We start from the raw sequence: 15,762 nt of genomic DNA on the forward strand, positions 1-15,762 counted from the left end.
ATAATAATAAACATCTAATAGTTTAGCATGGGATCTTAACTGCAACTGGTAAAGCAACAAAACATAATAATTGTCCAGCTCACAATGTTTGAAACTTTCTTTACTCTGTACAGGACTCTAGGTTTATTTTTGGTGACATCAATAACATCCAGTTTAAACATTTTTTTCACTACTATTTAAATAGAAACTGCAATTTTACCACATATGTTTAAAATATATACCGTATTTTTCGGACTATATGACACACTTTTTCCTCAAAAAATTTATGAGGAAAATGGGGGGTGCATCTTGTAGTCTGAATACAGGCTTATCGAGGGGTTACGGCAGTGGTGTAGCAGTGTCTCTTCCTCAGGGAATCGACGGTGGCAAAAGCGTTTTGCTGCTGAAGCTTGGTGTCAGCGATGAGCAGTGCAGAGTGCATCATTGGTTTCCCTACGTGCGCGAATTGAGATCTCGGCTGGGCCTCTCATGCTCCATTTCCTGAGGTTGTGGGCTTCAGGGAAATGGCTACCGGAGGCCACACATGCGTAGATTGAGATCCCTCGGCTTCAGAAAGTTGGCCGCCGAAAGCTGCCCGTGCGCAGATTGAGATCTCGGTGGCCCTTGGCTTCAGGAAAATGGCCACCGAGAAACCACTGATGCACTCGGCTCTGCTCTCTTTGGATACCGGGCCATAGCATCGCCAAACTTCTGCTGCCAACTCCCTGAGGAAGGGACCCTGCTCCAAGGAGCGCACTCTACTCTGCCTCACTGCCGACACAGGACCCGCAGCATTGCACCACTGGGATACCCCGGTACTGCAGCATTGCCCCACTTCTGCCACCGCCGGCTCCTGAGGAAGGGACCATGCCTCCTGTGAACCCGGTCTACCACAGCCTGCCCTCAGGTAAGATACCTTAAATTCAGATGATATGACGGACCCCTATCTTAACAAAATCTTTTTTTTGCTATTTTCCACCCCAAAATTTGGGGTGTGTCTTATGGTTTGGTGTGTCTTATAGTTCAAAGCATATTTTTTCTACCATAATAACAAATGTAACATATTTCCTTATTCATAAATTTTAATCTGTGTGAATGTAACACCAGTAACTATGAAATGACCCAAAAGCTACTTCCTGAATGTAATAGTAATTAAATGAAAAAAGATACCTGTGACCATGACAGTCCTAATATTGGCTTCACTGAGTTCCTGTAGTACTGAACTGGTCTCTGGTTTAAGTCGATTTTCAAAGATCAGTAGGCCAAGAAATGTAAGGTCACGCTCCACTACTTCCCTTTTAAGATAAAATATTTCCATTAACACAGCAGTAAAATTGTGTCCTTCATCTTGAAGTCATTATCTTTGGGTAGTACTTGTCTGGCATTTAGCTTCCTCTGTCACTTCTTCTTCCCTTCTTGAGTAGTACTACTCAACTGGTGTAATACTTAGGGGAACTCTACGTTAGAGAGTGGACCCTCTGGGTCACGGATCCGGAGCCCCTGGGCCGAGCACGCCAGGTGAAGACCGACCCCTATACAGGGATCGTTAGGGGCAGGGCCACAGAGGACGGAGGCGCGACAGCCGGAACCAAGAGGGACGGCTCCACGGACAAAGGACTGGGAAGGTGACGGTGCGAATAACGAGCAAGGACCAGTGGCACAGGGGAGGAATACTACGGGAGAAAGGCACGTGGAAGACCAAGGCGGACTGGAGACAGAGGACGGCACAGGGGATGGAAGGAAGACAGCGCCCAGGCAGACTGGGTGGAAGGGAGACACGAGACTGAGGACGACAGGGCGAAACAGGCAGAGAGAGGTAAACTACAGCAAAACTGTAGAGGCCAGAGGGTGCAGAGAATCTACACAATCATCAGGCGTCCTCCTGACAGCGAGGACGCCTGAAATACAGCACACCCCCGGAAGTGCGTCCCCTGGACCCGCCCCTCAGCGCCGCCCACCGCTGGAGAGAGGGCGTGGGAGGTGGCGTGCGCGAACCAGGAGGCGGGAGCCAGGAGCCGCCGTGAGGCCGAGTGGACGGCGGGCGCGTGACCGGACGGGAGCGCGCTGGAGAGGTAACGCTGCGGCGCGCGCCGCAGCAGCAGGGGCATCGGCGGGCATGCCCGCCGATGTGACAACTGGCAATTACCTTCTTGTAATTAAAGGAAATATGACAGCCGATACATGCTGCCGATCCTTGAGCACTAAGACATTGGCTGTATGATTTTAGCCCGGTATGTTTGAATCTGAAATGCTTCAACATTTCAGAGAAAACATACTTTAAAGTCACAGTGGACCAAGGTTGGCAGCAGACTAGTCAATTAACAGTGGACCCTTAGCAGCTACTCTCCACTGTCTACCCTGGAGAAACAGGTCTCTTCATGTACATACAGGCAGAGAGAGACCTGTCACTCAATGGGAGTGGGCAGGGAGATGCCACCAGGAGCCTCCCTCTCCGGCTAGTCTCCCTGGTGGCCTATGAAGTATGTTTAGCTCGGAAATGCTGCAGTGATTTAGATCTCAGGTTCTCTTTAACCCCTTTCCGACCTTAGATGTATAGGTATGTCTAAGGTTTCCTCCCCCTGTTTACTACGGCAATGAGCCTGCAACTTTTCTGGCACATGTCAGCTGACGTGAGCCCTTTACAGCCACAGGTGGAATAGCGATCCACCATGGCTGTTTATATATTAAATGCCACTGTCAATCTCTGACAGCGGCATTTAACATGCTCATGCCAGAAGCACATCACAGAACCCACCCATCGGCACCCATGTCACATGAGTGCAGGTCGCCGATTGGTCAACATGACAACCCGGGGTCTGCAGGAGACCCCCGTGGTTGTCATTGCTGGATAGCTATGAACGCTGCCAAGCATAGCCGTTGATCATTTTAGCTACATATAGCAAGGCTGAAGCTCTGCTGTGTATTGTACAGGCGATCGGATGATGGCAACTTCTAGTTTCTCTTGGAGAGAGGTGGTGAGGGGGCTAAATGCTAATTCTTCACAAGGAGAAGATTTATGAATGAGTTTAGTTTCACTATTTAGTGATATTTTGGGCAGTCTAATATCTCTTGTCTTACACATACTCAGCCTTTCAAAATGTTACCTTTATATTTCACAGGGGACTTGGTCAGACAATAAGACATTTCAGAGTAAACACATAATTCAAAAGCTGTCAAGAGAAGTGAGGGTCTTGCTCATAAACTTACAATGTATGAGAAAATAGAACAGACACAAAGGGTAAAAATAAAAGTGTTGCATTGTATTGTCCATCTATCACCATAATAAATGGGGTACTCAAATAATGCTGAAAGAACCAGTCACCAGCCATTATCTGTATACATACAGACACAAGGGCTTTTAGGTGCATGGAGGATGTGTAAACAGATTCTAGGAGGGACCAGATTTGGAAGAAAGTTTGGGAAGGACAAAAATGGAAAAGTTACATAAATGGGATGAGGAGATAGGCCAGTCTAAAGAAGTGCCTATCGCCTCACATCAAAGCACTATATATTACGACTTTTGTTGTTTTTTAAAGTGGGCTGAGATGGTGAGTAGCCAGAGTGGGACAGGGAATGGCAGTGCTTCTCTAACAAATTCATGAAAAATGCAGTGTACATTACGCCAAGAATCTTTTTCCAGTTCCTGACTGGAAAAACTTTTCTGGTGAGGTGTATAGAAGTGCATGCCATTGATAAAATATGCCAAATTCATTAAGTGCTATGTACCTGTTAAAGAATTCAGTATATCTTATTCCTGCACATCCCTTATTAAAACTAGCATACAAAATTCCAGTCTTAATAAATTGGGGCCTTAATACTGAAGAATATGTAACAGTCATTCTTACCTGTCTGTGTCAAAAGACTTTGGCAGATCTTCTTTTTGCAGTGACCGACAAGCTAGCCCAATTACTCGGAAGCCTTGTACTGTACAATAATTAAGTTTCTCAGAGAAGTTGTCTGGAACTATTAAGAAATTACAAAAATTACTCAAAATCAAAATTATCTATAGCCATATAGACTGTAGCAAAATACTCCATGTGTTGATTACAGTTCCATGAATTTAGGTAGGAATACACATATTTTATATTTCTGGAAATCATAGACAGATTTTACACTTTCCTTTATATTAGAAGTGGATATTTAATATTTCACATTCTGAAAAAATTGTGCTAAAATTATGTGCAAAAAATGTTGCAAAGTTATAAAGTTAGATAAATGTTCAAAGATGCACTGAAGTTAGATTCTATTTCTCTACTTATTGTTCTCAAAGAAATAGCACAAGTAGGGCAGTATAAATATCTAAATAACTGCAATTTACATAACTATATATTCACACCCAATTCATTTTTAAATATTGTGCAAACTTCCTCATTTTGAAGAATCCAGATTTTTGTATTTTATAACCAGTGTACAAATGTAAAATATTATATCAACAAAATAGTCAATAATTATACAACACATCATAGTTAGGGCTCATACTCCCATGTGAGAAACTCGCACGAGTATCGCACGTCAATTCCCGGCACTGCCGCCGGCACTCAGATTGGAGCGTTCAGCTGCATAGAAATACATGCAGCTGATCGCTCTGATCCGAGTGCCGGCGGCAGTGCCAGGTATTGAGGTACAAGACTCGTCCGAGTTTCTCACGTGGGAGTATGAGCCCTTGTTCTAACTTTTTTATGCAAGCTTTGTAGTTACCTGTTTCTGGTTTGCAATAGCACACAACCATTTCAGGTGCCCCTTTCATGAACACTGTCATATTATTCTCTCCAATAACCTGGGCAATGACAGACATGCGCTGTAAAGTGGAGGAGAACGGGAACTGGTGTAGAATAAGAATTCCTTCCACTGGAGTCTACTTGATGCAGATGTAAGAATTAGAAAAACTGTTATTAATGAACAAGAATAAAATGATCCTGTACTGCTTTTAGCTGATTCAATATAAAAATACTGTTTATAAACAAGTAGCTGAAGAGTCCGGCGTTGCCTGGGCATAGTAACCAACTGTGGTTAGTTATAACAAATTATAATGATATTGCACATAAAAACCGTGCATCTAATCCTATCCTGTGTGATACTGACTGCTGAGCCATGTATCTAATACTATTCTGTGTGATACTATGTGCTGAGCTGCGTATCTAATCTTATCCTGAGTGATACTGTCTGCTGAGCTGTGTATTTATTCCTATCCTGTGTGATACTGTCTGCTGAGCTGTGTATCTAATCCTATCCTGTGTGATACTGACTGCTGAGCTGTGTATCTAATCCTATCCTGTGTGATACTGCCTGCTGAGCCGTTTATCTAATCCTCTCCTGTGTGATACTGACTGCTGAGCAGTGTATCTAATCCTATCCTGTGTGATACTGTCTGCTGAGCCGTGTATTTATTCCTATCCTGTGTGATACTGTCTGCTGAGCGGTGTATCTAATCCTATCCTGTGTGATACTGACTGCTGAGCTGTGTATCTAATCCTATCCTGTGTGATACTGTCTGCTGAGCCGTGTATCTAATCCTATCATGTGTGCTACTGACTGCTGAGCTGTGTATCTAATCTTATCCTGTGTGATACTGACTGCTGAGCTGTGTATCTAATCCTATCCTGTGTGATACTGCCTGCTGAGCCATGTGTCTAATCCTCTCCTGTCTGATACTGACTGCTGAGCAGCAGAGGCGTAGCTAGAGCTTTTGCCGCCCAGGGCTGTTCCCGAATTTGGCGCCCCCTCGGGCGGTGAATGGCCTGCTCGGATGCGGGGTCTGGAAAGGAATAAAATGGCCGCGCTTGGGAGGGGGTACCGGCCTGGGCGGTTACTGGTTAGGGATGTTAATGATTAATCACACAGACATTCTGACACAATGCCTGCTCCCAGGCAGCACAGGCAGTAATGTGCAGACTCAGCTCCGCCTCCTCTGCCCCTGGCCGCAGTATAAGTTACACTTGCACAGGCTGCCTGCTGTGTGTGTGACACTGACGAAGGAAGCCGCCCGCAGGGAGAGCTCAGCAGCTTTCTGAGCATGGAGGGAGGCTGGGGAGAGGCAGAGCGTCCTCCTCCCAAATGGTGAGTGACCCACCTGCACCTCGGCCGCCTCCACGCTTCTCTCCCACAGCACAGAGAGGAGGAATTTCTGCTCCTGCCGTGCTGCGCCACCCCCACACACGTGCCGCCTGGGGCGGCCCGCCCCCCCCGCACCCCCCTTCCTATGCCACTGCTGAGCTGTGTATCTAATCCTATCCTGTGTGATACTGACTGCTGAGCTGTGTATCTAATCCTATCCTGTGTGATACTGACTGCTGAGCTGTGTATCTAATCCTATCCTGTGTGATACTGACTGCTGAGTCATGTGTCTAATCCTCTCCCGTGTGATACTGACTGCTGTGTATCTAATCCTATCCTGTGTGATACTGACTGCTGAGCCATGTATCTAATCCTATCCTGTGTGATACTGGGCTCCCCCTGCAGTCTGTGTCAGAGGGTGGTCTGTGTTGGCACAGTAATAAATTTTGTTATTTCCAGCTTTACAGAAGGACAATAACACCATAGAAACGATAAGAATAATAGGCCTCAGTTACCACAACTGTCTACAAAGAAAACTGTTGCTGATAGCAACCAATCACAGCTCATTTTTCATCTTTTAAACAGCTCTGGGACAGCGTGGCGAGTTTTGAGTGGCGACTTTTGTGTTTCGACTTTTATGTGGTGAGGTTGGTGTATGTATGGTGAAATGTGTGCTGAGGGTGGTATATGTGTTGAAGGTCTTGGCAGTGTGTGGCGCATTATGTGTGTGTGTTCATATCCCCGTGTGGTGAGTATTCCATGTCAGTGCCCCACCTTAGCAACTGTACGGTATATACTGTTTGGTGCCATCGCTCTCATTCTTTAAGTCCCCCTTGTTCACATCTGGCAGCTGTTAATTTGCCTCCAACACTTTTCCTTTCACTTTTTCCCCATTATGTAGATAGGGGCAAAATTGCTTGGTGAATTGGAACGCACGGGGTTAAAATTTCACCTCACAACATAGCCTATGATGCTCTCGGGGTCCAGATGTGTGACTGTGCAAAATTTTGTGGCTGTAGCTACGACGGTGCAGATGCCAATACATATATACACTTTTTCCCCATTATGTAGATAGGGGCAAAATTGTTTGGTGAATTGGAACACGCGGGGTTAAAATTTCACCTCACAACATAGCCTATGGCGCTCTTGGGGTCCAGACGTGTGACTGTGCCAAATTTTGTGGCTGTAGCTGCGACGGTGTGGATGCCAATCCCGGACATACACACACACATACATACATACATACACACACATCTACATTGAGCTTTATATATTAGATTATGGTACATTAACACATTACATTAACGTAAAATGATTCACATATTGGGATATAACTTTCTGCAGAAGGATGTACAGTACATGTAAGTTATTATAAAGCGAATGTGCCAGAGTTGTGCCCATGCTATCCACAGTAGGAGCCAGCTGTAATGTACAAATTTGTTTCCACTACATCTGTTGGGACTGAAGAAGCTCTGATTCTAGTGGTATAATTGATCATAGGAAGAGGTCAATAGCGAATGTGGCATCTGAGAAGTTTCACAAACGAAAACAACAACATCTGTCAGCCCATCAGCTTAGCTCAATCCACCAATGCCCCCATGTCTGCCTTATTCAAAAGCGCATAATATCCTTTCAGAGATGGGGTCTAATAGATCTTGTATCACTCTAACACTGGCAGGCTAGTGTAATACACTGCATTATCTGAGTGGTGAAATGTATAATTTAATTTCTAAGCAAATCACATTTTCAATTTCATGTGATACCAGTAAATATTGTAAAAAAATGTTTTGAAGCGTTTTTTAAAAATATAAATATATCTGGCATCTATAATGACCTGGATTATAAAGCTATTTGATCATTTATCATGCATGCTAAACACCACAAAATATATCATTTTAAACATACACGGAGAAAATTGTTGGTACCCTTTTGGTTATGTAATAAAAACCCACAGTGGTCACTGAAGTAATTTGGAATAGACAAAAGTTATTTTCAATTTAATTTTATTGTATGTAAACTAACAGAAATCAGACTTTGCTTTTGGACAGTGGTTCAAAATATATATATTTTTTAAAAATCAAACTAATGAAAATGGCCTGGACACGAATGATGGTACAAAATTGAAAAGATTGAAAATAATTTGACCATAGGGACACGCTAAACTAAGATGTATCCTGTAATTATCATCACAGGTGTCTACAAATTTGTAATCAACCAGTTTACTTATTTTTGGGGTGGAATGTAGTCACTGTGCTATTTAGTATCATGGTGTGTACTACACTGAACATGAACCAAAGAAAGCTAAGAAGAGGAGATTAGAAAGAAAATTATAGGCAAATATGCTGTGGAAGTGGCCACAAGTAGAAATGAGCAATCTTGTTCGGAAAACATTCGCGAATCTCATAGACAGCAAGAACATTGCACATTCGGATTTGTGTACAGATTCCCAAGCATTTTCTTCAAAATCAGCAATATTTGACCAAAGTTCAGTAAATGAGTTTCCACTAAGGCTGTGTGCTCATGGCGTCTCTAATTGGGGGTACATTACCGCTGGTAAAATCATTACCGTCGGTCAGAGCGCTGCTGGGTCACGCTGTCAAAGGTCATCATGACCCCTCAGTTGTGACTGACTCACGGTAAAAAGTGTACCGCAGGTCACATACATTGGCTGAGAAGAGAATACTGCTCCTATCAGCCTTTGCCTGCTGTCGCTGATAACAGTAGGATCAAGCAGTGGATGATGGGCATAGTCATCAGCTGGTGCCTATGCTCAAAGTAAAGAAAAAAGTTAAAATAATTAAATACATTTTGAATTTAAAATAAAAAACACAGTATATATTCACATTACATGTAATGCTTGAAGCCCCTTGTCTTTTGTAAAAAAAATTAAAAAAACACCATAAACTCCCCTAAACACCTTATCTCTGATGTCCATGTCACTTGGAAAAGAGAAAAAATAATAAACCGCCATATCCTTCACCTGCAATGATTAGGATCATTTGTAGAGCAGTCACATCAGCTGAAAGAGCTCACACAGCGGAGGTACTGTAAGTGAGATCATCGGGGTTCATCAGTTGATGACCACAGCTCAGCAATACACACAGCAGGAGTGATTACACACTCCTGTCAGTGTGTCAGCAGCTGCCACACTGGCCGTCATCAGGATTGTCGTGGGACATTATGGGTTATCTTTTCACTTCGGACAGGTGAGTATGGTTTCATTTAGAGTCAATAAAGGAGTCTGTGTCATTATTTCAAATAAAGGATTTTATTCTGGGTGTGTGGCTTTTTAAACAATAAAACTATTGGATTAGCAATGGAGAGGTATCTTATAAACGCCTCTCAGTTACTAAGCCGTGGGCTTAATGTCACCTGATAATACAAAGGTGACATCAGCCTTCTATGTATAGCACTCACGCTCTTTTCACATTGTTAAATTGAACAGATCCAGTCAGTCCCACCATTCAACATAAGAGACGCTCTCACAAATCACTTAACCATCTGCTCACTCTTTCTATCCTTCTTCTCCAAGTTGCAGGTGACATTGCTCCCAACCCTGGTCCCCCATGTTACAGAAAGTCAAACCCCCCAACTGCTACACTCAGAAACCCCTCTAATCTTATTAATATTCCCTGCATGCCATCTGTCTCTCTTAATTGTGCACTTTTGAATTCTCACTCAGTGTGTAACAAGCTCTCCTTCATTCATGACTTTTTCCTTTCTAATTCTCTTAACCTCCTGGCTCTTACTGAAACCTGGATTCAGCAGTCAGACACTACCGCTGCTGCTACTCTTTCATACGGGGGACTACACTTCTCTCATACCCCAAGATCTGACAATACAGCAGGTGGAGGCGTTGGTCTGCTCCTATCACCAAAATGTACCTTTCAGGTTATCCCTCAACTACCCTCACTAGTCTTCCCTTCTTTTGAGGTCCATGCCGTCAGACTCTACACCCCCTTCTCCATGCTAGTGGCGGTGGTGTATCGTCCTCCCGACCCTTGTCAACAGTTCCTGGATCATTTTGCCACTTGGCTTCCACATTTTCTCTCCTGTGACATCCCTACCCTCATCATGGGAGATTTCAACATCCCCATTGCTCTTCCCCTCTCCCCATCTGCTACCCACCTTTTATCTCTAACCTCCTCGTTTGGCCTTTCACAGCTTACTAATTCTCCAACGCATGAAGAAGGAAACTCCCTCGACTTGGTCTTCTCTCGGCTTTGTGCAGTGGATGATTTTGCAAACTCTCCTCTCCCGCTCTCTGACCACAATCTTCTTTCATTCTCTATCACGAACTGCCAGGCTGCTCAGGTCACCCCCACTGTCCATACTTATAGAAACATACAGGCCATTAACACCCAGAAACTTATGAAGAACTTGCAGTCTTCATTGGCCCCTATCTCCTCCCTCTCCTGTCCTGATTCTGCATTGAAACATTACAATGAAACACTTCAAAGTGCCCTGGATGGATTTGCACCCCCTATAAATAGAACACCACAAAACAGATGGCGACAACCCTGGCACACCCTGCAAACACGTTTCCTGCAGCGGTGCTCCAGGAGCGCCGAACGTCTGTGAAGAAAATCCAATCTGCACGAAGATTTCATCCATTATAAGTTTATGCTTAGAACATACAACACTGCCCTTCACCTCTCCAAACAAACCTATTTCAACACCCTCATCACCTCACTGTCCAATAACCCTAAATGTCTCTTTGACACCTTTAATTCTCTACTCAACCCAAGAGTACAGGCCCCAATCACGGAGCTCCGAGCTGATGATCTGGCCAATTACTTCAAAGAAAAAAATGACCAGATCATACAGGAAATTATCTCCCAATCACCTCATACCATGCACTGTCCTCCCTCCCCCAACTGCATCTAGCTCAGTCTCTGATTTTGAACCAGTCACAGAAGAAGAAGTAAGCAGGCTCCTTGCATCTTCTCGCCCAACCACTTGCACCAGTGACCCATTTCCGTCACATCTCCTCCAGTCCCTTTCCCCTGCTGTCACCCCTCACCTAACTAAAATATTTAACCTCTCTCTTTCTTCTGGTATCTTTCCCTCCTCATTTAAGCATGCCATCATACATCCACTACTTAAAAAACCATCCCTCGACCAAAACTGTGCTGCTAGCTATAGACCTGTCTCTAATCTTCCCTTCATCTCTAAACTCCTGGAACGCCTGGTCCACTCCCGTCTTATCCGCTATCTCTTTGATAACTCTCTTCTCGACCCTCTCCAATCTGGTTTCTGCTCTTTACACTCTACTGAAACTTCCCTCACTAAAGTCTCTAATGATCTACTAACAGCTAAATCAAATGGTCATTACTCCATGCTAATTCTCTTAGATCTCTCTGCAGCATTCGACACTGTGGATCATCAGCTCCTCCTTACTATGCTCTAGAGGAGATCTGCAAGGAGGAATTGGCCAACATTCCACCAACAGTGTGTGCCAACCTTGTGAAGACTTACAGAAATCGTTTGATCTCTGTAAGGATATATAACAAAATATTGAGATGAACTTTTGTTAATGACCAAATACTTATTTTCCACCATAATTTGCAAAATAAATCTTGCCAAATCAGACAATGTGACTTTCTGTATTTGTTTTCTCATTTTGACTCTCATAGTTCATGGTCTAACTATGATGTGAATTACAGGCCTCTCTCATCTTTTTAAGTGGGAGAACTTGCACAATTGGTTGCTGACTAAATGCTTTTTTTCACCAATGTATGAACCCCACTTGCCACCACCATCTAATAGATGTGCCATTTCTGGGTGGCTGCGGGCTGCTATTTTTAGGCTGGAGGAACCAATATCCATGACCCCATACCAGCCTGAGAATGCTAGCCCCCAGCTGTCAACTTTAGGTTGGCTTGTTGTCAAAAATAGGGGGGCACACACTGTTTTTTTAATGATTTATTTAGCTGGTTTTCAAAAATACAGGGGAACCTACATCATTTTTTTAAATTATTTATTTGTAGTGCAATTAATGAGTCAATTGATGCCACTTTTCCTGATGTCTAACCCTAATTTTAGCTGCTTTGGCAGCTTTTGGGCCCCCCTAAAGGTGTTGTATATGTGTTTGATTTTGCCTCCCATTGAATTCGATGTTTTTTGGTTATGTTTGATGACATTTGCCTCAAAGAATGCATGCATAACAAGCAATCACAACTTCCAGATGACTGTTATCAGGGACAGATGGTCTCTCCTGGTTGGTGCTGCTATACCAAAGGGCTTTTTTATAGATGACAATGGGTGATCTTTAATGCCACAATATGCCAGGTCTTTAAAATACATTTAATATTAATGTTCAATGTACCCCTTTAAATGAAAATGCAAGAAAAATCGCAAGCAGCCTAACATGGTGTAAAATGAAAACATGCATGTATGTGTTACTGATCCTCTAGTTCCTTTCTAGTGCTGTCTGGGTCAGATTTTTGTTGGTCATTAGCATGTTACTTTTGTAGCCAATTACTGGCCACAGTGGTGAAAAATGATTGGCTGTAGTGACCACATAGCCATCTGTTTAACACAATGTACTGATGCACTGAGGGAAACCTGGGCATTGATAGAAATTGAGCGGTTTGAATCTTTATTTTAATTTAGTTTATACCAGGCTGGGCAGCTTTTATCGTTACTTTTAAAGGTTGAACCATCCCTTTAATACACATGAGACTAAAGATGAAAAACATAAAAAGGAACACATAATATGTTAAACTTTTTCAGAAAAGTATACTGAAAAATAACATTAGGAAAATACAATCAACTTGCCTTTGCAGCAGTAGGTCCAGGTTTCACCATTATGCAGCTATTGCATAGACCATTTTCTTTAAGTTCTACCTTGTAATCTTCAAGTTCCTGTTCAATATATTAAATTCAGCTTTATTACTGAAGGGTTATTCCCATCACAGCCATTCTTGAGTGTCTGTCTCTTTTCACTGAGTTTTCAAAGATTAGTGAACCTCTGACCACCTAAGCTTCTCCAACATGCTTTTTTATACAGTCATGTAATTTTCAAGTAAATTGACCCTCCAGCTGTTTTTCATTAGTACCACTTACCCTTCCAGCCTTTTGTTAACACTGACAACTTTTTTAGATGTATTGTTGCCATCAATGTCTAAATCTTTTAAGGAGGCTAAAGGCCGTGTAATCGATGGGAGGTATGTGTCACAGAGATGGCTGTTTTCTTTAGTGCACTTAAGCACTAAGATGTCATTTGGTGCACTCTGTCCGGGTTGTGGGTAGCGATGAGAGATGGGTTGGTCTGGCTACCCACATACCTCACATCTGGGAGTGCCTAAAGCATATATAATGGAGGCTGTTGTTTGGCACATGGTCTGTGCGCTAGAAGAAAGCCTCCTGTGTATGTGGCTTCAAACTGAGCCTCAGTGCTGGACATTACCCCAGCCGGTGTCCCCACAGGCTTGGCCGAACAGAGCCCTGCTGTGGACATTTATATTTTGTTTTGCTGAATCTAAAGGTTGTTTACTATTTGTGCTTCTGGGTTTGTGAAGCAATAAATCCACATGAAGCTTTAAAGGAACGTGCCTCTTGTTGTCCTCCTGTTGCACCCGAGTAAGTACAACCCCTACAATATGTTAACTTAATTCAAATGAAAAGGAAAAATGTCTAACTTTCAATTTCTGATTTTTTTATGTTCTGTTGTAACTAAAATATGGCATTAAGAAATTTTGAATCATTGCATTCTTGCTTTCTTTACATCTTACACAGTGTTCCAAATTTTGGGGAATTTGATTTGTAGATGGGTATATAATAATATAGCAGAATGGTATATTCTTATAACACATAAACTTTTTATAAATGTTTAACTTACCCAAACAGTTCCATCAAACATCTTCAAGTCCAATGGATCTCCTAATAATTTCCCATCCAATGTGATAAGTGAGTGACAGCATGTCATTGCTTGAAGTATTGGACACCAGCATAGATTATCAGAAGAAGTGAAAAATGTCATATCCTGAAAACTAAAAATGTTTGTTGGAGCACATAGTATTGTTTAACTAGTATTAATTTTAAAATTATGGGGGAAAAAAGAATTAAGTGGAATAAAAAATAGTAAACACAGCAGACACCATAGGGAGAGCATGGATTAGGCAGAATAGGGGGTCCCTTAGGGCTTGTTTAAAGGAAACCTGTCAGCAGGATTGTGCACAGTAACCTACAGACAGTATCAGGTCAGCGCCACTATACTGATTAAAATGATACCATAGTTGATGAAATCCGTATTGTGGCTGTTGTTTAATCTTTATCTTCAGTTTTGAGTTAATGATATGTGCGTGCTTTGGGGTGGTCTGTGGGGGGATCTTTATGTGGTGCTATGCTTAGCTATTCTAAATGATGACTGCTGACAGGTCACTGATCCCTCAGTGACATGTCCCCTAGTTTACATAATGAATATTACTTATATACACATATTGAAAAAACCCTTCTGCAGGCAATATGTTTGAGGTTTTCCAGATATTTCAAAAAATCCATTTGAAAAAAGCGCCTGCGCAGAAGGGTGTATTTTTTTTCAATATCTATATGTAATATTCATCATGGGGGCAGGTCACTGAGGAATCAGTGACATGTCAGAAGCCATACAGATGAATACCTAATCAGAGCACCACATGAAGACCCCCCCACACACAGGCCTCCCCGGGGTCACAAGCATGTCATTAACTCAAAACTTAACCCTTTAACGACCGCCGATACTCCTTTTGACGACGGCCGCTAAGGGTACTTAAACCACAGTGCCATTAATTCATGGCGTTGTGGAAAAAGTAAATAACGCCCCCCAGAGTCAGAATTTCTCTGGGGTCTCAGCTGCCTGGGGTATACAAGACCCCAGAGAACATGATTCGGGTCAGTATTTACCTACCCCGGTGTCGCGATCACTGTTATTAACCAAATAACGACAACCGCAACAAAAGAGCCACAATTTCGCATTTAATTTCTCACTCCTCTGATGTGATCACACATCAGAGGGGAGAGAAATAGAGTCCCGGTGTCCCCCCCATCCTTCCACATCTCCCGCAGCTCCCAGCGTCTTCTTCCTGTAAAGAAAATGATTGACTCATGCTCAGTGCGCCCGCCGAGATCTGCCGGCCGGCAACCGGCAGATTTCATTCATTCATTCCAGGTACATTTTGATCACTGTGATAGGGTCTATCAAAGTGATCAAAATAAAAAAGTAAATAAAACCCCCCTTTATCACCCCCTTAGTTAGGGAAAATTTATAAAATAAAAAATATATATTTATTTCCATTTTTCCATTAGGGTTAGGGTTGGTATAAGGGTTAGGGTTGGGAGTAGGGCTAGGGTTGGTATTAGGTTTATGGTTAGGGTATGTTTCTACTTAGCGTATGTTGTAAGGATTTGCTGCAGATTGAACGCTGCGTACAGCCGCAGCATTCAATCCGCAGCGTCCAGATGTTACAGATTTTATGAAATCCCGTCTCCACTATGCATGCAGGGATGCAGGTGTCACACCCAAAATTATGGACATGCGTCGTGTCTTTTAAGACTGCAGCATGTCTATTTATCTTGCGGATCACGAAACAATCACTGACCTCAGGGAGACCAGTCAAAGAAAACACTGTGGCAGCCGGCAAAGGCGCTCAATCAGTGAAATCCTAGGTGCAATGCTCCCTGGGAAATACGAATATGCAAATAAAATCCGTGGAGCCTCATTTAAGAGTCTCAAACACGGGACTAGCC

The 15,762-nt window shown here is 43.0% G+C and overlaps 1 protein-coding gene across 3 annotated transcripts in view; it reads right to left on the minus strand.

Annotated features, from left to right (window-relative positions):
- The window catches only part of LOC141092473 (probable cation-transporting ATPase 13A5), a 544,666-nt gene that overhangs the window by 184,703 nt on the left and 344,201 nt on the right, over positions 1-15,762 (minus strand). For all 3 annotated transcript variants that reach the window (XR_012232811.1, XM_073578638.1, XM_073578637.1), the window contains exons 14-18: positions 13,877-14,027; positions 12,814-12,900; positions 4,678-4,834; positions 3,825-3,942; positions 1,150-1,274 (exon numbers count right to left, since the gene is read on the minus strand). Coding sequence is in view for 2 of the 3 variants with exons in the window: in XM_073578638.1 (XP_073434739.1) it covers positions 1,150-1,274; positions 3,825-3,942; positions 4,678-4,834; positions 12,814-12,900; positions 13,877-14,027 (638 nt within the window). In the remaining variant the exon portion in view is untranslated. The remainder of the gene's footprint in view (positions 1-1,149; positions 1,275-3,824; positions 3,943-4,677; positions 4,835-12,813; positions 12,901-13,876; positions 14,028-15,762) is intronic.

This window comes from Dendrobates tinctorius, unplaced genomic scaffold (assembly GCF_039654945.1).
Source record: "Dendrobates tinctorius isolate UK_male_01 unplaced genomic scaffold, ASM3965494v1 ptg000060l, whole genome shotgun sequence".
NCBI classification, from domain to species: Eukaryota; Metazoa; Chordata; class Amphibia; order Anura; family Dendrobatidae; genus Dendrobates; species Dendrobates tinctorius.